This window comes from Etheostoma cragini, chromosome 10 (assembly GCF_013103735.1).
Source record: "Etheostoma cragini isolate CJK2018 chromosome 10, CSU_Ecrag_1.0, whole genome shotgun sequence".
NCBI lineage: Eukaryota > Metazoa > Chordata > Actinopteri > Perciformes > Percidae > Etheostoma > Etheostoma cragini.
The window spans coordinates 12360470-12385070 of record NC_048416.1 but is presented as its reverse complement, the minus strand read 5'-3'; the positions used below and the strand labels follow the sequence as shown (position 1 = coordinate 12385070).

The 24601-nt window shown below is 40.2% G+C and overlaps 3 protein-coding genes across 7 annotated transcripts; 2 read left to right on the top strand and 1 right to left on the bottom strand.

Moving 5' to 3' along the window:
- The first annotated feature begins 55 nt into the window (after positions 1 to 55).
- On the top strand, positions 56 to 3029 carry cx31.7 (connexin 31.7). Of its 2 annotated transcripts, XM_034884100.1 has the most exons (3): positions 56 to 589; positions 1111 to 1191; positions 1481 to 3029. In XM_034884100.1, the coding sequence occupies exon 3, from the start codon at positions 1495 to 1497 to the stop codon at positions 2320 to 2322; it is 828 nt and encodes a 275-aa protein (XP_034739991.1). In that variant the 5' UTR covers positions 56 to 589; positions 1111 to 1191; positions 1481 to 1494; the 3' UTR covers positions 2323 to 3029. The 2 variants fall into 2 exon arrangements, with proteins under 2 accessions (XP_034739991.1, XP_034739992.1); XM_034884101.1 differs by lacking the exon at positions 1111 to 1191.
- Positions 3030 to 4522: 1493 nt separating this feature from the next.
- LOC117951970 (gap junction alpha-3 protein-like) lies at positions 4523 to 7795 on the top strand. 2 transcript variants are annotated; one of them, XM_034883998.1, is made up of 3 exons: positions 4523 to 4845; positions 4998 to 5627; positions 5733 to 7795. In XM_034883998.1, the coding sequence occupies exon 3, from the start codon at positions 5757 to 5759 to the stop codon at positions 6840 to 6842; it is 1086 nt and encodes a 361-aa protein (XP_034739889.1). In that variant the 5' UTR covers positions 4523 to 4845; positions 4998 to 5627; positions 5733 to 5756; the 3' UTR covers positions 6843 to 7795. The 2 variants fall into 2 exon arrangements, with proteins under 2 accessions (XP_034739889.1, XP_034739888.1); XM_034883997.1 differs by lacking the exon at positions 4998 to 5627.
- A 3292-nt stretch (positions 7796 to 11087) lies between these two features.
- Positions 11088 to 16525, bottom strand: vma21 (vacuolar ATPase assembly factor VMA21). 3 transcript variants are annotated; one of them, XR_004658287.1, is made up of 4 exons: positions 16317 to 16525; positions 15936 to 16045; positions 12351 to 12552; positions 11088 to 12302 (listed from the first exon to the last, which is right to left on the bottom strand). XR_004658287.1 is itself a non-coding variant. In XM_034884000.1 (3 exons), the coding sequence occupies exons 1-3, from the start codon at positions 16370 to 16372 to the stop codon at positions 12413 to 12415; spliced, it is 306 nt and encodes a 101-aa protein (XP_034739891.1). In that variant the 5' UTR covers positions 16373 to 16525; the 3' UTR covers positions 12316 to 12412. The 3 variants fall into 3 exon arrangements, 1 of the variants encoding a protein (XP_034739891.1); XR_004658288.1 differs by having other exon boundaries at positions 11088 to 12298; XM_034884000.1 differs by lacking the exon at positions 11088 to 12302 and having other exon boundaries at positions 12316 to 12552.
- Between the last annotated feature and the right edge of the window lie 8076 nt (positions 16526 to 24601).

Here is a 24601-nt window from a genome sequence, read left to right as displayed (position 1 = left end):
TTTTAGTCAAAAGTAATTTTCAAATTAGTTTAGACTAAGAACAGCAACTGCTCCTATACAATGATTAGAAAGATCATAGTAACACTATATTGGCTTCATTTACAGAATTGCAGCAGTTACATTTGTGACATGGTTATGACTTGCAGACTAGCATTCAATTTGGAAGTGATTTATACAGCTCATGTATTTTTTGGGATGAATCTGCAAACCTGTTAGTGACTCAAAGACATCAGGTTTAAAGCTTCGTTTACTTCCCTGCCCTGCCAAGCACAATAAATAATGTGGCAGGCCGGGGCCTTTTGTGTCCACACAGATTCCTTCTTTTGCCCGGGGTAGGCGGAAATCGAGGCGTTTGATCTGAATTCTAAAGAGTCTTGTTGCAGCCCAATGAAGGCTGCCATTGTATGTAAATAGTTTATATAAGAGCATATGACTGCTACGGTGCAGGGCACTGGCTAGTGGCGGAGGAATGATTAGCATTTTCCTAACGCATGGTGTTCTCAGCCAGCCTTCTGGCTTCCTAAAAATCTCAAAATATTTCAAATAATTTCTTCTTTGTACACATTTTTGTGTACCACCACAGCTGAAGGTAAAATGTTCTATCATTTCATTCTGTTTTATACTAACATTCAGTGTGTAATGAGGTCAGATTTTATGTGAGTGATGGCTCACATGCCCCATTGCCTCAACAAATACTTGCCATGTTTAACCTATCATTACCATTTATAGTAATGTTATTTGAATGAATCGGCTCATAAAGTGGGATCATTCAAGTTTTTATGAGGTAAATCTGGTGAAGTCTGTTGCTTTCTGAAGAACAAAAGAGGTCTCTTAGTTGTCTTCAAAAAAAAATCTCATAATGAGATGGATGTCTTGCTGGTTCCTTGGAGAAATTTGCTGGCAGTCAGTCTGTCTGCAACTGGGCTGTAGGTCAGTTTGGGAGTACAGTATTAATACAGGGTGAGCGAATCACGTGGCTCGGCAAATCCTTCGCAATTGGCTTCGTCCTGTTGCGTCTTGTGACGGCGCATGGCGGTAAGCCATCACCCCTGCTTTTATGCGGCCAACTTGCTATTTGGCAATTCTTTTCTGTGTTCCTCACTCCGCCAGCTTGATGCTCAAGCTACACCTCAAGATGGTCATCTTTGGACCCGGCGCTGCTTACGCCGCTTGCACCGCTGGCTGAGTCTGGTAAACCTCTAAAAACTACTGCTACTACAGATTTTTACAAAATCACAAAGTTGTTGTGGACAACAACAATAACTAAATCATTCAAACCGATTGTTACAAATGTGACTTTTCTGCAATACTAAAAGGCTAAACGGTGCATGTTGTTTTAAGAAATTGGGTTAATTTTATTTTATATAACTTTATATTGTTATACATTAATAATATGGTTATAAGAGTTAAACTCAAGCCAGGGATATAACTTGGCTTACATCTAAGCAAACCTTGACTGAAAATGTAACATTTTTTGCAGACCTGGAGTCGAAAATGAACTGGGGGACCTTTTATGCCGTGATCAGCGGCGTAAACAGGCACTCTACCGGCATTGGACGCGTTTGGCTCTCCGTCATCTTCATCTTCCGTATCTTGGTCCTGGTGGTGGCTGCTGAGAGCGTTTGGGGAGATGAGAAGTCCGGCTTCACCTGCAACACCCAGCAGCCTGGCTGCAACAGCGTCTGTTACGACCAGTTCTTCCCCATCTCGCACATCCGCCTGTGGGCGCTCCAGCTCATCCTGGTCTCCACCCCCGCCCTGCTGGTTGCCATGCATGTGGCCCACCGACGCCACATCGACAAGAAGATCCTGAAGAGGACGGGCCGCGGCACCCCCAAGGAGCTCGAACACATCAAGAACCAGAAGTTTCAGATCACAGGAGCTCTTTGGTGGACATACATGATCAGTGTCATCTTCAGAATCATCTTGGAGGTGGCTTTTCTCTACATCTTCTACTTGCTTTATCCTGGCTTTAAGATGGTGCGGTTGGTAAAGTGCGATTCGTACCCATGCCCCAACACAGTGGACTGTTTTGTCTCCAGGCCGACAGAAAAGACCATATTCACCGTGTTCATGCTGGCAGTGTCTGGGGTGTGTGTGCTGCTGAACCTGGCTGAGTTGGTATACCTCATAGGCAGGGCCTGCAAACGCTGCTTACGAGGCTCTGAGGAAGAGTCCAAAGTAGCTTGGATAAGTCAACGATTGTCAACTTATAGACAGAATGAAATCAATCAGCTTATAGCAGACCATTCTCTCAAGTCTAAATTACATGTGACCAAAAAGAGCCCAACTGAGAGGGGTGAAATGTGTTCTGCTTTCTGAGACTCGGCCTCTCCTGTTCCTGTTTAACTAATCAACAGTAACCACACACGTCCCTGGAGTATGTTGCTCTGCATTAATGTCACATATTCTGTATATTTCATCATTGTCAGCAGACACATTTAGACTATTTACGCATCACTCAGTCTACCGCTTATTAATTCATCTGTTTTTTCTTTGTTATTGGTTATACTGACACAAGTGTTGCTCTTGGAACTCGTCTAAACTATTTGGAGCCAGTAGTGAAAGTTAAAGGACCATAGCATACCGGTGTTTTAGTCCACTTACTAAAACACATTACATTGTTGTTGATTTTAGTGGTGTCATTTGACCAGCAAGGCGCAGCAAACATGCTTGTGTGTGTTGAGTGACAATACAGTTCAAAATATGGATTTGTTTGAAAATCCTGCATATGTGTTGGCACACTGTTTAGAAATCACCAGTTGCTGCCACGCAGTTGTATTTACAAGCTATGATGCATGGGAAGTATGCCCATTAAGCACACATTGATTTGAAATATGAATATTTATTATTTGGCATTATAAAAGGTTTCTGTGAGAAAAAAACTGTACTGGTTTATCTCCAGCACATGAATCTACTGCGCAGCAGATTTGTCACATTCAGCCACATATCAGCTGCTTTGTCACGCAACATAAATGTAGCTTTGACACAAAAAAGGAAACAGGAAGCTGTCCGGAACGCTCAAAAACGTGAAAAACTTAAAAATTGATAAGCTTTGGAACAGGCTTAGTGGTAATCCAAAAGTTTATATGATTTCTGTTGCACTGGTATGGTCCTTTAAGTTGCAAAGATTACAGTAGAGATTAAAGTGCTGGATAGAAAGGGATATTTTTATTTACATCAAATGTGTTAATATGTACTGTATTTATTCCAGTCAAAGTCAAAGCTATGTAACAGACTACAAGAGCATTTATGTTGTAAAGTAAATGAGTAAGAGTACAGTAAATGCCGTTAAATTTCATTAACAGCCTTTTAAGCCAAGTGGTATGCTTGGATTATATTAGACAGTTTTAGTTGTTTGAAGTTGATGAACTTTGTACACACAGCAGTAATAATTATGTATCTTAGCATACTGCTGTTCCAATTATTTAACATTTGGTGCTAGAAAACCACAGATAAAACAGTCCAGGTATGGACAATTTCAAATTAGCGTTTAGCAAATTATTTAAAAAAATAAAATTCATTTGAGAACTCCAAAATTGCATCTTTACAACTGACTTATTAATTCTATATGTTGACAGAGTAGTCACAATGGTGCACAGGGCAAAGGTTTATTTCCATAAACCTTGTAAAATCCCAGTACTGTATACATGTCTTTGGATTCAGTTCTAAAATCGGCCTACTTACTTGATTGTGGCTTCTGTTTGAGGTGATCTTTGTTTGCGGTTTGTGAAAAGCGTTTGAGGTCGACCTTCTTTTGTAACAGAGACAGTTGTACTTGCTTTCCTTAATATTGTCCTGTATCTCTCTGGTCCTGAAAATGTAATGTCCCATACGCTGGTATCTGTTTATTCAACTGTTCTTTTCTAAAGTTATACACATTCTAGCGCATACAAAAACCTAGTTGTCGACATTTCTTCTGTACATACAGTATATGAATTTACACACAGGTAAACAATCCAGTTAATAAATAATAGGGGTTGAAACAATATGTGTGCTTTATGAAATGTAAAGAAATAAAGTTGATGTTATTTGAAGTTATCTAGCAAACATATGTTTGAGTTTCTTTCAAAAAGTTGTGATAAATGGGTAAAATAATTACATCTGTTAAATGACCTTAACGTCAGTAGTTATGTAAACAGCGTTTTTCATGTTACTGCTTAAAACTGGAGCTCATCTCATTACTGATGTGTTGAAGAAAAAAAAATTCTGTCCTTTTTCTTCCCTGTCACTGTGATTTGTAACTTGAGGATCCAAATGGCTACTCGTCTCCAAATCATGCCCCCTGTGATAGGAGAGACCCCGGTGCTATATTTAGACCACTTGTAGCCAGACGAACTTAGTGGACACCATCATTGGCCAGCTGCCCTGTCACTCACTGTAACAAGGCGAGTAAAAGGGCTTTAGTAGTCTGCATTAGAGAGTGTACCCTGTGCCAAATTTAACCCGGGGGGGGGGGGGGGGGGGGGGGGGGGGGGGGGGGGGGGGGGGGGGGGGGGGGGGGGGGGGGGGGGGGGGGGGGGGGGTTGTTGAGGCAGGATAGGCCGGACATGGTTGAGACTGTATCCAGCAGGTTACGTGTGTGTTGTGGTCAGTGGAAGACCCCGAGGCCTGGATCCTGACTCCTGCCTTAGCTGTATTTGAAAGCAGGAGACTGAGTCGGTGGGTTTGTCGGTGTGGAACAGAGGTTGTGGCCAGAAGAAGTGCACGTTTCCTGTCCATTCAAGGGCATTGCCGGGGGCCCGAAGAATAGCTTGGAGCTTAGGCCTGTCTGTAAAGCAGGCGGCCTCATGGACCCTCGAAGACGTGTGGGGCTTCACCGCAGGGGATGCATCAGCTGACAAGGTGGGTTTATTCAGTAAATGTGACTTCTCTCTGATTTGTGACGTTAAACTTTTGTGAATTAAAGTACCTTCAGGAAAAGCTTTAACACCTTATCAAATACCTTCAGGAGTTAAAGTTGAAATAACTTATCAAAGGTTGTCGTTTGTTAACAGACTGTCTAGTGTGGGAACACAATCTTAGAGTTACCTACACCTCTATTTTCTAATGTTCATCATATAATAAATATTTGGTGAAGGAGGATTACAAAGTCTAAGGGGTTTGATATCGAAAACACACTTTTGTTTAAAATGTCAACCCACAGTTGCTAAAACATTAGATAGATATCTATCGATGGTGGCTCCCTTAACATCATTCCACCTGCCACATTTCAGCAGTTATCAGAATTCATTCTCCCTCACAGTAGCATCGCCTGAATGTGCTGTCCTGCTATTTTACACCACATCCATCAGAAGTAGAATATATTTATAACATACTGTGTTACAGGAGCTGACAGTACCGACATTACTCAACTGTTTCTAATTCGCACTTCCACCACATCTGCGTGTGGATCATGTTGCTGCGGCTCGAGCCGTGAAGGCCAGGAGCCGCAGAAACATGACGGGAAACTGCCTTCCCCCCTGTCCGCACTTGCCAAATATATACCCTCCTAAAGTAAATATAATCCTGTCTGCGTCCACGTGGAAAAGGCCACTACCTGCTCCTCAGCAGAGTCCCCCAGTTGCGCACTTGGTTGGCAGCTTGGCTCCCTGGAGACTCAGTTGGTCTGAGCTCTGCCAAACTTGGTGAGACGTTTTAGAGAAGTTGTAGTCATCAGGAATACTGGAGCTTTACTTTAACTTCTGGATTAGTATTATTTAAACTATTTTTGACTGTTTCTGTACCTCCAGTCCAAGATCTGAGCTCACACAGCCATGGGGGACTGGAACCTGCTGGGAAAGCTTCTGGAAAAAGCCCAGGAGCACTCCACTGTGGTGGGGAAGGTGTGGCTCACCGTCCTGTTCATCTTCCGCATCCTGATCCTGAGTGCTGCTACCGAGAAGGTTTGGGGCGACGAGCAATCGGGCTTCACCTGCGACACCAAGCAGCCAGGTTGCGAGAACGTGTGCTATGACATCACTTTCCCAATCTCCCACGTCCGCTTTTGGGTTCTGCAGATCATCTTTGTGTCCACGCCTACGCTGATCTACCTGGGACACATCCTCCACCTGGTGCGGATGGAGGACAAGCATAAAGAGAGGGATCAGCAGATGGAAAATGCAAATCACGCAGACAAGCAGGCCCTTATTGTGGATGGTAAGCAAAAGAAGGCTCTGGTGAGGGACAAAAAGGGCAGAGTGCACCTGCAGGGGGAGCTCCTGCGCACATATGTCTTTAATGTGGTCTTTAAAACCCTGTTTGAGGTGGGCTTCATTGTGGCTCAATACCTCCTGTACGGCTTTAAGCTGAAGCCCATGTACACATGTGACAGACCGCCCTGCCCCAACGTGGTAAACTGCTACATATCCCGTCCCACAGAGAAAACCATCTTCATCATCTTCATGCTGGGAGTGTCCAGCGTGTCTCTGCTCCTCAACCTCATTGAGGTCTACCACCTGGGCTTTACCAAATGTCGCCAGGGCATCAGCTTCAGGAGAGCTGATCAGTCCTCTGTGAGACTCCCCAAGGAGCCCGGCGAGGCCGCGATGCCGTATGTGCCGAGCTATGAAGACTACTTCCACCAAGTCCAGCCACCCTACCCGCCCGTGCCGAGCTACAACCTCTCCCCTTTGTCTGAGGACACAGACTCATCCTTCCACCCCTACCACAGCAAGGCGGCATACAAACAGAATAAGGACAACTTGGCGGTGGAGAAGAGCAGCAGCAAGTCAGATGAATGTGACCTGAAAGGAAAGAAAGGAGCAGGATCGGCCCCTGGGTCACCTACGCAGGCCAGGCCGGGCCGTAGTGCCAAACACAGCAGCAACAACAAGACTAGAATAGACGATCTGCAGATATGAGGAGGTTTATGTTCCTCTGAGGGTCTTAAATTGCTATGAGGGGATCGTATGTTGTTTGGAAGCATTTATACATGCTGAACTGACTCCCCTTTTTAAGATGGCACAGGTCTGACTCATTCCAACTTAGAAGGGAGTGATTTTCACAGGCCACACAGAGGAGCTGCAGTCGGGTCAGTAATGTGTAAAGACTGATGTAGGTCAATCATCACATTTCTAATGAACTTAGACTTCTTGAAGGAAGTTCGGCTCCACTGAGAAGTGTCTCATAGCTGGCTTTTCATGTCTAAAACTTAATTGGATTTCACATTAGACTAGCATTTATGGTATACGATACACCATTTGTCACAACGGCACATTTTCATTCAATGTTCTTGTAAAGTTTTTTTTGTTATTATTTTTTTTTTTATTATTTTTGGTATGAAACTCTCCACTATTGTCACTGAGAACACATTCAACAAGAAATACAGTCTGCTCAGGTTTTACAGCAATGTGAATGAACCCAAAACATGCACCTCTGTGTATTAAGTTGCCCAAATAATGGGAACATTATGGGAACATAATGGGAATCCAGGGCAGAAAGTTGTTGACAGCATTTAAGGAAATCAGATGACTAGTGAATAGTTACATTTAACTTCCACTAACTGTTTTGACAGCACCATTTAGCATAGCTCACTTGCTTAGACTTGAAGTTAAAAGTTGCGCAATACCTGACAACACATTGGAAACTGTAAATACTCTACCTAATTCCAGGATGCGCCTCAAAAGAAATTGCACTGGTCTCAGGAGTTCCCACAGATGTATTGCCTCTTTTTACTGTGACAGCCAGCAAGCACATAATTCTAAGCACATTGTTTTGTTTAGATCTGTGTTTGTGCCGTTCGTTTTCTGTAAAGCACTTGGTGACAACCATATTTGTTAAGCTGCCTGAAATAAATCTGTCTTAAATTTGCAAAGTTAGCGGTGTGTTTATGATCAAGTCTGTATCAGAAAAGGGTCATCCTTTCACTGGAGCACATGTTGCAACTGTTATTTCATATTCCTAAAACAAATCAACTCGGGAGAAGCGATGATATTGGTAACATTTTGTTTCTTTACACAGTAGCTCTGACACATAGAATCTAGTAGCCTCATTAACACTGAATCTCTATAATTAGAATCTACCAGGTGTACATTGAGTCATCAGTATCCACCCATAAACATTTCAACCAGTTAAAAGCTGACGTGCTTGAGTGGGAACATACATGTCATGTTTAAAGTTTTTGCTGTCTGCTTATTCCACACACGCACGTCTTCCACTCGTGTGTGCCGGGGAAAGCACAGCACGCAGGCACCCCCTGGTATGGAAACCTTGAGATTAATGACATAGCAAGTTTGTTACGAGGATGCTGGCTCATATCTTTGGACTGCTATGTTCGTAATTTTCTGTCAATGCTTGATTTCTTCAGGGAAGAACAAATAGGTTTTGTACTTAACTTGCATAAAAAACTATTTCTAGGAAAAAATAAATGACTCTTTTAACTGCAGTTTATTGAGGCTTTGAGATATGATTAAGTGTAGTCTGGGCATACTATTCTACTTCAGTGTGTTGTGGTGCCAGAAACAATGTTTTTTTTTTATAGATCTCCCAGTCAAAACAGTCAGGGAGTATTTGAAATGGCCGGCTCCACAAACTAGAATAGACTCTGATCCTAAAAAAAAGAAGAAAAAAAAATCACATCCACTTTAACAAATGAGGATAAAACACAAAGACTACTTAACGACATACATCATCTTAAAATGTAATAAAGTGATCATTTTTGAGAAAGGGGTTGAATGTGTTTTTTGAAATGTTGACAGATGAATAGATATGAGTTATGATTACAGACAGATATCCAAGCACTTTGAAATGAAATCCTTTTAGTGTCAGGCCAACACTTCAAATTGCAGTTGCATCAGAGGATTGCAATGTAAAGGTTTCTAGTTTGACTGAATCATGCAATAAAAGTAAGTCATTTGTTAACATCCGATGACACGGAGCTGCCACGATTTTGATCAATGGTGGCTTTTGTATTCAGCTCTGCAAGTGAAATTAATAGCAGCATGATCACCTCTGACACTCTTGACTACAAGAATGGTGATCTCAATGCAATTGAGCCTATCTGAGGGACTCTGCACTAAGCACTTGGATGGAAATAGGGCAGAACATTATGTTAAAAGAAGAAAAAAAAAGCAAGAACCTCCTCAGTGTTATCCATTCTCCCCTTGACTAAGAGAAAAATTGCAACACTCTCCCATCAACATACACTGAAGCAATAAATAACAATATTGAACCGGTAAAATTAATTTGGCCATTAATAGAATAATTTAAGATGTATACCCTACTTTGAACCTTAGTATCTAAATGAAATAATTATTTTCACGTAGCTCCAAAATCACTTACTATAGACATGGAATTAGCAGTTGCCAAAATTATGGAAAAAAATAACAAAACGATGCATCCTTTGTATTGAATAATAATTAGTCCGGCAGTGGAAACCTATTGATCTTACAATAGAGATTAAGGGCTATTTAGATAACCCTCCACTTAAAAAGAATAATTAAATTGAAAACTCTCAACATTTAAAATAGCATAATCAGATAAAAAAAGAACCATAATATCCAGTATGAGTTTAAATGCAGCTAAATACACATACAAAACACGCTATGGAAACAGAGCAAGTTTTTCAAGTCTAAAGATATGTTGTATGTAGTATAATATTTTTTTAATTGTAGCCTAATCAAGAGACTGAGAACACTTTCAATTTCTGCAGATTGTTATAAAAACCTGCCCAAAAGTAGGCTATATACTTTATTTTTTTATATGTTTGTATTGTGTAAAAAAATCTGTTTTACATTTTTGGGAATTAAGAAGTAATACTGTTGTTTCTTCAGAGGAAGCCAGTAATAATATTCTATAAATTACCTGAGCAGTGTTTCATGGGCAATACCAGCCAGGCCTTTGCACAATAAAAGCGCTGCCCCGGTTATGTGTAATGGTGGATATCATTTTGTGTGTCTATCACTGTGTTCAGTCCCGTTGGCTGTGGTGCGATGCCTCATATTATTTCCCCCCAGCGCAGTACTCTACTGCCCTCTCTCTCCACTTTAACTTAAACACTGGCATGCTACTCATCTGAGGAGTGTGTCTGCTGGGCGCGCCATCTGCTGGGCAGGGGAAATTGAAGTACCAGAGACTCCTTATATTTTTAAATGCAGACAGGCTTCGTACAATAGTGAACATTAATAATGATGGATTCCTATATATCTTTATGTTCAATTAGAACATAATGTATTTATACCCAAAGATTCTGTATTAAATGTGGATTGCATTTTAGTACAAGCAGGGCACACAGAATAAAATCAAGTGTTACTTAAAGTGCTGCTTAATCCCTGTGTTAAGCGTTCAGCTCTCTCTGGCGTGTTTTTCACCACACTCACACTATACACCAAACCTGATAATGTGTGATAAATGACAAAGCCAGAAGCAAAGCATGCCCTTGCACCAACTTTGTATTGCTGCAAGGGTAAGCTTATGAAATATCAGCCAAAAGGCAAACAAGGCTTCTGATGTTTGCTGACTGATTCAGTCAAATTGCTTGCAGGCCTGTCACCTCATCACCAACACCAGCCTTATTAAGCGCAATGCAGATTGCACATTCCCAACACCAAGCTCTGCAGAATACAGTGAGGGAGCTACAGCAGTGTGCCATTGAAAAGAGACTCACGTGGCATGGGGGAAAAATGAACATTAATCAGATGTTAACATGGTTTTTGAGGCAGACAGGTGAGGAGAGGCTGACTGTTTGCTGCCACCATGTGATAGCGGGGACTCTCTGCAGAAATCAATAAGGTAGCTCATGAAATACTGTCACAACAGACTCAAGAGAAAGATCATGATGCGATGGCAACTTGACTTTATTCTCACTTGGGAAAAATCCGGCTGATCAACTTTTAAAATTGGAAGTTTTGTTTTTCTGTCTCCACAATCTAAAATAGTAAATAAGTATAATAAGTAAGTAAATAAAATCTGCTCTCAATTTAAATATTTACTGTAGCATTTTTGCATGTTAGGCGTGTTGCTGAAGTGACAGATTTGCCTCTTCATATCAGTTATCTGCTTAATTACTGTTTGTTTTCAATGGAAGTGCTGATATTGACTAAATAAAACTAAGCTGACGTTTTATGGGGAAAAAAGGCTCCAGGTAAATAAGTAAACACACACATGCATTTCTGGGCATCCATTTTAGTGTGGCTTACACAACAGATGGTAGTGGAATCCATGGCTTTTTGTGTGATGCCGTTTGGTTTTTTTAAATTACACTCTTATATAAAAGATATAATATTTAATATAGAACATCCTAGATTTCATCACAGCATCTTCTCAAAATAGAAATACTCTGATTTTAGCAGGCCACTGCTATAGACCACATGTGGCAGGCCTAAGCCACAAGATATTAACCTCAACCCTTTTCAGTATGAGACTGCATGTATTATAATCTCAAAATATACAGTATATAAGAAACCTGATGACTATGATGTCTACATCACATCTGATTCTCTCTGTATCATTAGTGTACCATGTTCGTTACAGGGAATTGTATACCGTAACAAATGTGTAAGCATTTTCATGCACAATTTAACATTTCCAAAAAATACAAATCTGCATTAGGTTTCAGTGAACTAAAAAGTTAGAGTTATTAAGTTTATTTGAGCAAGTCAACATTCTCCTCTTTATCACACCGACTTCATGACATCACCAAACATCTTAAATACAAAACGTTTCTTCAAATACAATGTTATTGCAATAATTTCCAAATTTAAATTTCCAAAACATCACTGAGCTACATTACACACACACGTTCAGGAAAATCCAAAACACTTGTTTACAAAGACAAACAGATGAGTCTGAATATTTTGTAGAGAAGAAGTCGTGAAGATTTTGATCCAAAGTACAACATGAAAGTCACACACATTATGGGTTTATTTTGAAGTTAAGAGTCATCTTTAAATGTTTGCAGATAAGAACTGAAATTTTAGGACAGAATGCTCAAATAAGCAGTTCAAATTCTGACAGAATGGACGTAGAGCATTTTGGGATCACCCAAAACCCAAGATGTTTTCTTACGTAAACTCTTTCTGCAAAGGGACTTACAGCACTTAGCTAAATGGCAGCTTATAATAAAGCCTCCTAAAAATAGCTCTGTCAACAAAAGTAACATTTTAAGAGAACAAAAAGTCAATAAGCGGGCCTGCTGAGGCCGGTGAACAACACACCTAACAGTCTCCACTCCCCCGTACCAGAGAATAGTACGGTAGTTACATGCTTTAACCTTGTGTTAAAGCCTAAGAGCGAACCAGATCCCCTAACTGTCTGGTTGGTAGATGGTGCTGTGTTTAGTGCTGGAGCCCATGGTGGGGGGGGGGGGGGGGGGGGGGGGGGGGGGGGGGGGGGGGGGGGGGGGGGGGGGGGGGGGGGGGGGGGGGGGGGGGCTGCAGATCCATGCCCGTGTCTGTCCGTCTCCTCCGGTCTAACGAGCTGATAAGGACATGCCTTAATCGTCTTTGCCCTTCCCTTTAGGCGTCCCTTCGTTCCAGGCCACATAAACAAACAAAGCCAAAACCACATGCACAGCGAGCACTGCAACAATGGCTGCATAGAAGTAGCTGTCAGAGCTTGACATCTTCATGGAACCTGGGAAAAGGAGGGGGGGGGGGGGGGGGGGGGGGGGGGGGGGGGGGGGGGGGGGGGGGGGGGGGGGCATTAGTGATGGCAAGCAGCTGCATTACTGTGCCAAAACGGTGTGGATCATTTTTCATGTCAGAATCCCTACATCTTGTATGGACTTATGTGCTATTCATATTTGCTGTTGTGGAGTGGCTTGCTGCTGAACCTAATCTTGTTGTTTGTGACATGCAATAACAAAGTATCTTATCTTAAAACTTGTAGGAATGGAACATGATGATTATCTTGAGTTAAAATTTATTGTTTACTATCAGAGTTTTCTGCACAGTTGACACTGTGACATTTAACCATTTAACATATCCGGTTGTATTATGTAGTTGTGGGCAATATTAAAAACTGGCAGACTTGGACTTGTACACAATACAGATATGTTATATGTAATGTATATCTATATATGATTTCTTAATCGACTGTTAAGAAAATGTACCGTATCACTACATATATTAATATTGCAATATATAATTACATTTAATCCATGTAGCCTAAATAAGGACAATTGGCCTCAGTCACCCTTATCTTCCAAAGTTCTTTCTTAAAGCAACACTATGTAACTTTTCTCGCTTTGGTGCCCCTACAGGTTGGAAGTGGAATTGTCCCACAATGTCTCATTGGAACTACAGATCTGCCACCCGATCTGGCAACTAGTGCGGTTCTAGCCGAAGAAGTTCAGAAGTGGCGATGAACCACTTGAACGATTTCGGAAACATTTTAAGTTACATAGTGTTGCTTTAAATTTGTTCTTGAGAAAGGTCAAAAGAGCGCTTTCACACCTGTTGTTTGGTAGACTGTCGCATTTTTCATATGGTTCGTTTTGCGTTCACACTGTACTTTGTCAGCTGCACCAAACATTGTCAACAAATGTCACACGGCCACATGCTCGCTCGTGTTGGACTGAACTCACACTTCTGGTCTCCGAAATTAAAAAGAGCAGCAACAAATTTATAACGTTTTAGGTTGTCCATTTCTAATATAAAAAAGAAAGGCAGACAGTATGAGCAGCTGACAAGACAGCGATTGGAGGAGAGAATGAGCCCTGATATATGAGAGAGAGAGAAAATGATGTGCTGCTCAGGTGTGAAAAGCAACTTTAAGAAAACTTCTAAAACCGCTTGATTGTTTGCGCCAAAGTTCTTATAATGATGAATGCCGTTGTCATAATTTCAAATTGTGCATCAGTTTATTGTAATTATCAAAGGTAGAACGCCCACGCCAAGGCATAAAAAAAAATAAAGGGCACCATATTGGAGGGCTATGTGCACACAAAGAAAAGTTGGGAGAATTACGCCAACAACAAAGGTTTAAAGAGGGTAGAGCACCAGACTCCAAACTTAAAATAAAAATACTACAGAGCAATAGTTCTGAAGTGGACATACTTCTGCAGGATGTAAACACCAAACAAAGTGTCATACTTAGTATCATAGTAGTGTCTCACTCTCTGCAAATTAAAGAGATCAAGGCCTTCATGATCCTGGAAGACGCGTTTCCTCCTCAGGGAATGATCTGCAACACCTTATCACCAGCAGTCCATACGCCGTTGTGAGAGTAGAAATAGGCCTACTTTGGGCCTATAAATACTGTGGCTCATTCACTAATTATTGGATGGCATAATTCCCAATTGACATATCTGACGGGAATTGAAGTGTTTTTAAAAAGACCATAATGCTTTATAAAATAACGACAAAAAAATAAGATATTTAAATCCTATAATATACAAATGTAGAATTGAAGAAAATGCAATAACCAAATATTTAGCAAAAACACGTCAGCCCTCAAATGTCCGTAAGTGTGCTAGTGTTGTTCAAAAAATACCAAATCGAAGCTCTATCGATACGGCTTGAAACGGCATTGTTGGGTATTATGAAGAAATAAATGGTTGGTGAATATTAAAGTCATCAGTGGAAAGAAAGTTAATAACAAACGCCACTTGGACCCAATAGACGATACACTTCTGCAAATAAATGGATTGTTTTTTTTGTTTTTATCAACAATGACAGGAAAATACTGCAAACCATTACTTTGCCGATATTAGCGGTACAGTAATTTAAACATTAAACTGTTATTTTAATAAAAACAATCATATTGTATTATTGGACTTTAAACCTTCCAATGTGTATATGTTTTCTTGTTTCTTTTTGAAACATATCAATCCAAGTCTGCTTCCTATGCAAAGCTTTTAGCTAGAACAGGGGTGTCTGTCTCCAGCTTGTATAATAATAAAGTTAATGACCCCGGGAGAGAGGGATAATATTCAGAGAAAAAAAACTTGTAAAGTCGTAAATTTATGGGAAATGAACTTGGCTACTGATAGGTTGATATTTATGCAAGTGTCTCACTAATAAGGAGTCGTTTCAAAAGGTAACTCTCTCACAGAAGGAGATTAACAGGCCGCTGCCGGTCAAGAAGCCTTTAAGAATCACAGATATTCTGATGTTCATTGGTCACTCTTGTATTGACATGCGTGTGTGTACAGAGTCGGCTCACTGTGTCATGAAAGGTTGTTCACTGTTTGAATAAAGCTGCAAATGATCGGAAATCCTTGGACTCGTCATCTTAAAGTCTCCATCGTCATCATCATCATACTCTCCTAATCTCAACCCTTTATCAGCTATTCTCTGAGATTAAAGTGGTAAATTTGGAATTGAGATTCATTATCATCCAAAATCATCCAGTGGGCCTGAATGGACCCTTTTGACACCGCTGACCTAGAACTAAGATTAACCCGTACAAATCAAGACTTTTTAATCAATGTTTTTTACTTTTTCCTTACATTTTTGTCCCTTTTTTAAAACACTAACGCTTTTTTACAATGTTCGTCCCTTTTTCTGGCATTTTCAACACTACATAACACTAAATTACAAATAATGTATAGTCAATAAACCTCATTCATAGGAACTTATATCTAATGTTTGAGTTAGAAAAGCAGAAAGGAGGAATTATATAGACTAAAATTAAAGGAAAGTATGTTGTTGGATAATCACAGGCTGGATTATGTCAACTTTTACTCAATACTATTTCAAAACCACTTTCATTTTTTTCCAAGTGCTAAAGAATTGAATAAGACACCCCAAAATGAATGAAAATAGAGATTTGTAGATGGCAAAGAGCGTTGTGTGGAATCAATCATGTTATTTTGGGTAGTTAAAAAGAACTTTGATATAAGAAAACGGGTCAATTTGACCTGACGACAACATGAGTGTTAAGACTTAAAGCAAAGTGAACAGATTGTTGGAGCATCCTCCTCTCATCTATTCTAAATGTGCCTAGGTGAAACTAATTAAACGTGTTTAATTAGGGCTGCACACACACATCAAGGGCAGTGCTACAAACCTTACCCTCAAAGAGGAACGCCTTTGTTGCAAAGTAGAGACCAATGGGCAGCGTGACCATCAGGATGGTGAAGAACAGCAGGGTCTTGAGGGCTGAAACCAGGGAGCTTTCATTTCTGCAGAGTACAAGTCCATGAGTCAGCCGAGATGAACCGAGACCGTGACCTTACTGTTAGGGGCCAGCGGACTCTGACTCTGTTGGGTTCCAGGACTACGTCACGTCAAACTAAAGCTTGGTAAACTTTGGCACGTTTAACAAAAAGCAGCCTAAGGGGGACGGGTTGTTTTGAGAACAGACGTCACTCCGCGGACAGAAAGGCTACTAGCTAAGCTAAGATGCTAGCTAAGGTAAGCTGTTCATTTAAAAAAAAATGATTGTTTTCTCACCCTCTGTTATAAGCCGGCGGTCCCGCGTCTGAAGCTGCTCTGACAGATCCGTCCATTGCTGGGCTGATGGCGGCGAAGGAAAGGTAAAAGCGGAAAGTTTAAGCAGATCAATGTTAGCGTGTAGTCACTAATGAAATCCCTTCCTCTTCCGCAAAGGATCACGAGGTGCGTCACATGACGCTGTCTGACGCCACTAAGTCTCGCGAGGCCTTTGCAGATGCCTGGTTCATACCGGTTCATATCCTTCAGAAATATAGGATACTTTTGGGTGGAAAATGTTTTATTTCTGCAAAATATGGGACAAGCAATGTGTATCTCTTCCTGTTTTTTGAGTTTCCTGTAGATATAATAAGCCTCGGGTGATCAAATAAGATTTTTAAGATTCTGTCTCGTTCAACACAAAGGTCGACCACCTTCGTTTATATGTGGCAGGGTTAACACAGTTGGCAGTTTGCTGGATGTCATTCCCCCTCTCTCCCCTTGCATGTTTTCATCTGTTCTGTGGAAATAAAGGCTTAATGCCACCCCTAAAAAAGATCCTACATAAATACATTTGACATTAGCACAAGAGAAATGCAATTCATCTTGGCTGGACTAATCACTCAGAATTTCTATTTAGTGTTTTAGGGCAGAGTTCCAGACTCTCATGGATTGATCACTGCATTTCCTTTTCCTATAAAGGGTCTATATAAAACTTATTTGTCCTCACAATAGATGAAATATTTATTTTTTCCATTCCCATTTCCAGGCTCTAGAAATAGAAGCTAAGAGTGGATGGATGCAAACCGGTAAGTTTGTCATTCAAGGATCATTTATGGCAGTCTTGTTTTATGGCATGTGCTTGTTCACCCTACATTCCTAAATAATGCAACGTTGTAGACCATTTCTTGTTTAATTGCCAATAAAACAGCGAGCCATTAAGTCCATTTTGTGTCGACTGTATATATATTTGGTGCCGTGTACTGGCTGTGTTTTCAGTCAAAGTCTCACTGAGTGTCAAGGAGTGACATTTCTGCTCCAGTTGGCTTTGTGTTCACCGGTCCACGCTCAGCAGATTTCCCAAAACACATTTGAAAAGACTCTCAATAGGGAACAAGCCACAACCACTAAGAATAATGCAGGGTTTTGTGGAGTTACGAAAAGCCTCATTGACTCTGGAGATGCAGAGGATTGTCCTGGTGAATCAAATTAGAGAACACACCGTTATCCCAAATTAGTTGACTTTACTAGAAATTTGTGTGAAAACTCATTTCCTTAAACTACCTCAGGTCAAGTTGTGTTAACACAGAGCGGTAAGTTGATGCGGTAGAAAAGTCAAGTTTACATTAGTGTGTGTGTATGTGTGTGTGTGTGTGTGTGTGGGTTCAACACAGTGTCCCTCAATCCCTCCTTAACTTATAGCAACCCACAGATCATGTGTGTACAGGCCTGTATGTGATTTGTAACCCTTAAAACCAAATACTTGTCTTTTTATTCATCTGTATCCAGATATACTGAGTATGTTACATGTCCTTGTAACTTTGTCTGTAATTACTCTTGTCTAGTTCAAATTCATTTGAATTTTTATTTTTTACTTCACTATTTACCTTTAATTTTTTTCAATTTTTGTGCTGCTGCAACACTCAAATTTCCCCTCTTGGGATCAATAAAGACTGATCTTAATGCCTCCAGGCACGTTGTATAACAGTAACAGGCCCAGTATATTATACAGCAGTGTTTCTCAAATGGGAGAACGCACACCCCTAGGGATACTTTGGAGACGGCAGGGGGTGCATGAGATTTTAAAGTGTTAAAGTGTTTATTTAAAAAATATCAGTCATGCACAATTCCTAAAATAATGGTGTACTGTATTAATGAATGGATTTAATGATTCAAAATGTTTGAAATGTAGCATTTCTGTGTTTTTCAGTTACAATATTGTTGTTTTTCTATCAAAGATTTATTTGTGCTGGTCAGAGACAAAAAGCGGCACAATATTTAAAAAAAGTTTGAGAATCAGTGGTACAGTTAGAGGCCTGCTGGTATCATTCTTAATAGGCACTGCTGCTAAAACCTTAAAATGAAAACATGAATGTACCTCAAAAGAACGATATAATCAGATCAGGAATGCATTTTCTGAAATGCATGCAATCAATGTTACTGTTTTATGAATTACTACTATTGTAAAAGTACCAAAAGCCTTATTAGTAGCAGAAAGAAATAGATATAGAAATATTCAAGTTGTCTAAAATTTGTACTTTACAGTTTTTGAGTAAATGTACCAGGTTACTTCACACCACTGAGTTGATGTGTTCTTTCAATATGTAACACATCAACCACATGCAAAATGCACCTAAAACAACATATTGATTAAAATCAAACATCATTTTATATAGAAGTCAAGGCGAGTTATACAGTCTGGTTACTAATTATATAGATAGACTTCTTAAGAATATATCAATAATCATTAAAGCTAGCAATGACTAAAATAAACAGTGACCTTTTTTCATTAACAGGTCACCAGTAATTATTCCAGACCAAAATGGCATCCTCCCGATATACCACACTTTTATTTTCTCTGGAAACAGATGCAAAAATCTAATTACATTTGTTTGTTTTTTTGCAATAAGCTTTGAGAATAGACTGCAAACCACAGAGGACCTGTTGATCCCCTTATGGTGGGATTATAAAATTTAATAAAACATGGTCTAAAATTGAAGCTTGACAAAAGTTGCGTTCTCAATGGAAAAACAGTGTGTACATCTGGTCAAGAGGTCTTCTGTTGCACGAAATTGTCCTTCCTCTTAGAGCTTGACCTCTGACTATCTGCAAGTATTTCTCATGGCTCTGGACTCCTCGCCTATTGCACACCATGTGTCACCAGCGCTCTATGTCAAACATGAGGCACGCCACACCTGTTGTTTTGACCAAACGACACAGTGTCAAAGCATTGTAACTTGAAATGAAGTTTCCGTTAGACATCAGAGTAAGACTAAAAAACACTTTAAAAAGAATCCCATCTTATTCATAGCATTGTGATTCGCTGCTCATGTGCTAGTAATTTCCTCTTCTATCATGCAGTGTTGGAAAGTAACCAAGTGCATTACCCAAGTACTGTACCTTATAGTACTTTCTGTAAAATTGGGAGGTGTAGTCTGCTTAAGTAGTTTTATTTTATGCTTCTATGTATACTTCAACACTAAATTTCAAGGGTAAATATTTATCCATTGCATTTATTTAACAACTAGAGTTACTTTTAAGAAAATTCTATGCCGTTTTGAAGGAAATGCGGGACATTTTGAGAAATATGCTTATTTTCTTTATTGAGTGTTAGATGAGAAGATTGACACCACTCTTAAGTGTGTGTGCTAACTTACCTTAGCACAAACAAGTCTAAACCTTAATGTAGAAAGAGGCAAACAGAACCTAACAAAGTCTGCCAACCTACAACTCTAAACTTACTAATAAAAGTCAAATCTGGATTGTTTAATCTGCTTAATGGAGGGTTAGACTGGGTGTCAGACTTGGCTTTTTTGTCCTGTAGCTCTCGACAGCGATGCAAATTAGCTTTACAAGATGTCAAACTAATCGAGGCACTAAAAGGTACAATCATCCAATGTTTCACAATTAAAGCAAAGATTTGAGGAAAATCCAAAACATTTATAGAAATTTAATGTTCTGTGGGCTTTTTTTTTTTTCATCGTTCCCCGCTCATTTTCACTGTTTTTTTCTTCTTTCTCATTTCTTATTTTTTCTTACTACCCCTAAATTGATTTTATGACCCTTTGGAGGGGGCAGAACCCTCATGATGGGAATCACTGTTTTACTTACTTTACATATATTGATTCTCCAGCATTGACAATTTAATTTAGTACCTTTTTTTTGGCACTTTAGGCCTACATAGTATAGCTGATAATATTTCTTTGACACAGGACTCTTACTTGCAATTAAGTATTTTTACATGGACGAGATGTATTCATACTTAAATTAAATACGGTAAATGTACTGTGTGTATGTTTATATTTATTACCTTTGGTATAATGGTAAATACAAGGTGCAAGGAAACATTTTGTCATGTACATTTTTTTTAGCATTTACAAATCCATCTATAATCCCCTGTGCCTATACCATTCAGTCTATAAATAAAGAAAAAACCATCTCCATTGCTTGCTTTCATTGGCTGTGTTAGACCCAAAACACCTAAAACCTCCTCAAAGTATCGTGACCTACAGCCCATTGGGACATGTAGGAAGAGATCATATGCTTGAGAACACAGGCAGTGGTAAACCCTTTGCACAAATCCATTAGGAGACTTGCTATTGGGACAGCGGGCCCAGTGTAAGACCCCTGTAAAATGCAATGATGTGTAAGAGCTGTATAATTCCACTGTGCAAGGAGGGGCATTATTTCTGACTTCATCCAGCGGGGCGAAAAAACAATCCTGTCACGCTGTAGCCTTGGACCATATAATGTCTCAGTCCTCATGCATTGTGTGAAGACTCTCTCTGAGCAGGCCTCTCACTCTGGGAGAAAAGTAGGAATAGCCATGGAGATTCAGCTCATCTTTTTCTCCCATGTCTTCCACACTGAGGAAGAGAGGGAAACAAGAAAGTAAAACATTGCTGTAGAGGGATGAGAGTATCATGTCGTCAAACAAACTCATTCCCCTTTTGCTTGGTCAAGTTTGGGCAATACAATCTTGGTGCCATGACGTGGATGCTGCAAAGAGCACTGCAGATCTGTTATTAACAAAACAAACAACCAAGACAAGGCATAAATCTTGTATGTGACAGAAAGATATCATTTGTGGTAATACATTCTGAGATTTCCAAGTATTTGACAGTACATAGGGATTTATGGCATGACTTGTCTGTAGAAACAAAGTAGCAGCAAAAGCAAACAGGAGACAATGTAAGCCACAGATAGACATAGTCACGTGTGTGTGTGTGTGTGTCTGTGCGCGTGTGCTTGTGCGTGTGTATGCATGCGTGTGTGTGTGTGTGTGTGTGTGTGTGTGTGTGTGTGTGTGTGAAATTGGCAGAAACAAAGTCATGAGTGATGATGGACCATATAGCGTCAGGCGGACAGATGATGCTGTCCTTATAAATATGTCTCCAGAAGCCACTGCCCTTCATATTTAAACACAGGCTACATGACAGACAGTGTGGGTTGATACACTGGACATTTCAGCATTTTTTTTTTTTTAATCCTGGACTTTTTTTGTCCTTTTGATTTATTCAATGGGAAATATGAGTTGTTTCACAGTCCTTGCTATGAATATGTTTAATGGAAAAATGCCAACTACTATTCTACAAAGACACTTCATATCTTCATGAGTTATCCACATAGAATTTGTGCAAAATCAAATTTCTATGTTACCAAAGCCTGCATTACACTGTGTTTCTAATATTAATTTGTTTATGCTTGAGTGGAAATTTCAGTAGCATGGAAATCTCCCTTCAGCTCTACAGCTCAGTGTGTCAAAATCACAAGTTGTGGGGTTATATAACCATGAGGGGTTATATTCCACTGTCTTGGTTTTACAAGAACTTGTCATTTTTTGTTAGTATGAAACAAACAAGTTATAATGTGTTAGTGAACGCTGGTAGGCAAACAAACAGACCTATGGACAGGCTGGCTCTTTCCCTCTCTCTCTGCCTTATTCCCTCTCTTCTCAGCCCACTAGGATCAGGAACCGGAGGGTCACCGGTTCAAGTCCTGTAATTGACCAAGTATGTAATGAGGACAGGTAGCTGGAGAGGTGCCAGTTCGCCACCTGGGCACTACCAAGGTTCCCTTGGGCAAAGCACAGAAAGCCCCAGCTACACAGGGCGCTGTCCTGTGAGGCAGCTCCCCTCACTCTGACATCTCTCCTTACATAATGCACGTGTTTAGGGCCTATTTGTGCACGTGTTTATTAGGCTTTCTCTGTGTGTGTGGTTGGTTGTGTGTGTGTGCGTGTGCGTTTGTGTTCAAGTAACAACAGAGTGAACATTTAATTTTCTCCCGCGGGATTAATACAGTATATCTTTGTCTTTACGCTACGTTAAGATAAAATAAGATAACCGTCTCCTGGGTGTATTAAAGGACAAATGTGGGATTGGTGCTGATCCTCTAATCTTACTATTGGCAAGAAAGCAAAAAAAACTTGTCTCCACAAATGTCAAACTTTACCTAAGGAGATAGTGGGATGAATAAATAAAGGTTAAAAGAGCAGTATCAGGAGAGAATGAAGAGTGGAAAGCAAGAGGAAGAATAATAATCCTGCCATTAGTCTGTGACTCAATGATGTCGTATTTTCGACACTGTCACCTTCCCTCGAGCCCTTCACTCATCTGAAGCTGACCTTGCACTGGCATGTGGGCTGCTTTTCTCTTCCACATCAGTGACGCTGTCTTGTAAGATTGTAAGCAGGATTGAACAGTTTTGTTCCAATTTGCTGCTCTGCAACTTCCACCTGAGCCAAGATCCATCAGGGATTCAGATCACTATTCCTGCATATCTAATCGTCAGGCAGCCTATCCAAGTTTAGCTGCAGCAAAGCACAGCGGAATACAAAAATCCAAATCCAAATGTTAAAAAAATGCGTAGCATATTTATGAATCCTCTGAATAAGACATGAATGTGTAATGTCTTTAATGTTCCAGCAACAGTGCATCATATCAAAAATGTGTCACACTGACATCTTGGAGCCTCCCTGTGAGGTGAACTGCTCATAGATTGTTTGCTGGGTTGAAGTTTTGCTAGGAGGCTGTCGGAGCTCATCTCGATGAGGGTGACATGTGTTCAGGCACACTTGCACTAACACGGAAATTACATTTCTGGCTCCTGATGCGCATCTATTCCCCCCCGGGTTTTCATCACACAAGAAAGCTAGCTTTGTTATCCCCCTTTTCAAACTTTTAACAATTCTTGAAGGATTTTGCGTCTGAAAGGGGTGGGGTGGGGTGTGGTGGGGCGGGTGTGTGCCTGGTAATTTTAACATTTTAGTCCGATATATTGATCCGCGCAGTTCAAAGACAGCTTTGTTTACCAGACGCATTGACAGAAACTGTGAGGGAATTCAGCTTTACAAAAAACAAGGAACAAATGTTTCCATTAACACACAAACGCTGTTCAGACAGTCATTTTTCTTGTGTTAAAAACTGGAGCAAAAGTTTCCACAATCTTCCCAGTGTGTTTTGTGAGAGCATCACTTCTCAGAAGACAACCCTGAGGGTGGACCAGCATCATGGGGAATTTATACGGGACGCATTTCCAGTGAGAAGGCGCCTGAGATATTCATTCACACTCTGGATGAAATATGGGATCCACCATCGCTTTGACAGAATTAATAGTGTCGGTCACTAAAATGATAATGATAGCGTTAAATCCTTGATAATTGAGCCGAGCACTGAATAAAAAGGCTGGAGTTTCATTCCAAAATCAGGTTAAGGATTATATTGAGGGAAAACAAACATCTATTAGACTTTTCCATCATTATTTCTGCATTTAAGAGCACAGAGATACAGTGAGAATAACAAATACATTTATTCTCTTTTGACAAAGCTGTTAACATACTCATAATCGATCTGTGCAAATAAGCAGTGTGTCATTCTCGTACACACGAAATACACATACTGTACTTGGATGTGACATGAGAACGGAGGTCTGTACCATCTGTATTGACTCGTTGTCAGAACCGTTGCATGGGTTGTACCAACTGTGTAACCGCATAGGGCGTCGCACCAATAGACAGTAAAAGAAATGGACAATGTGACCCCGTTGATTTCCACGGAGATCAGTGAAGGCTATTAGAAGCAGTTTTCCGGTGAGGGCTCAGCGTTACTGTGCAGCCTCCAACTGAGCTTGAAGACGTAGATGTGACGCTAGCAACCTGTCTGAAAGCTGCAAGTCTTCTGGTTTCTCTGCCAAAACAAATTTCCATCACTCCAAATCTTGCAGATACGGAGAACGTAGGTATATGTTAGGTAGGTATATGCATTATAATAACATGAACCAGGCTAATTAATGCTAAGTAAAATGCTAATCAACATTAGCATCTAAACCTAAACAGCTAATGTAAGTCCAGCCTGCCTGCTAGCTTATCGTGTACTGTTCAGTAATTCCTCTACTATGCAACAGTAAGTCACATGGTTATGACACAATCGTTATAAAGTGAGATACAAGGTAATGGAGCCTGTTATTCATTGCCATGTTTCTTTAGAAATAAACAAGGGACAAATAGAGTCTTTAAACGCTTTAGATGTAAAGTTATTTGCTGTCAAAGGGTCATCAGAATGAATGGGATTCAATGGAATGCTAAC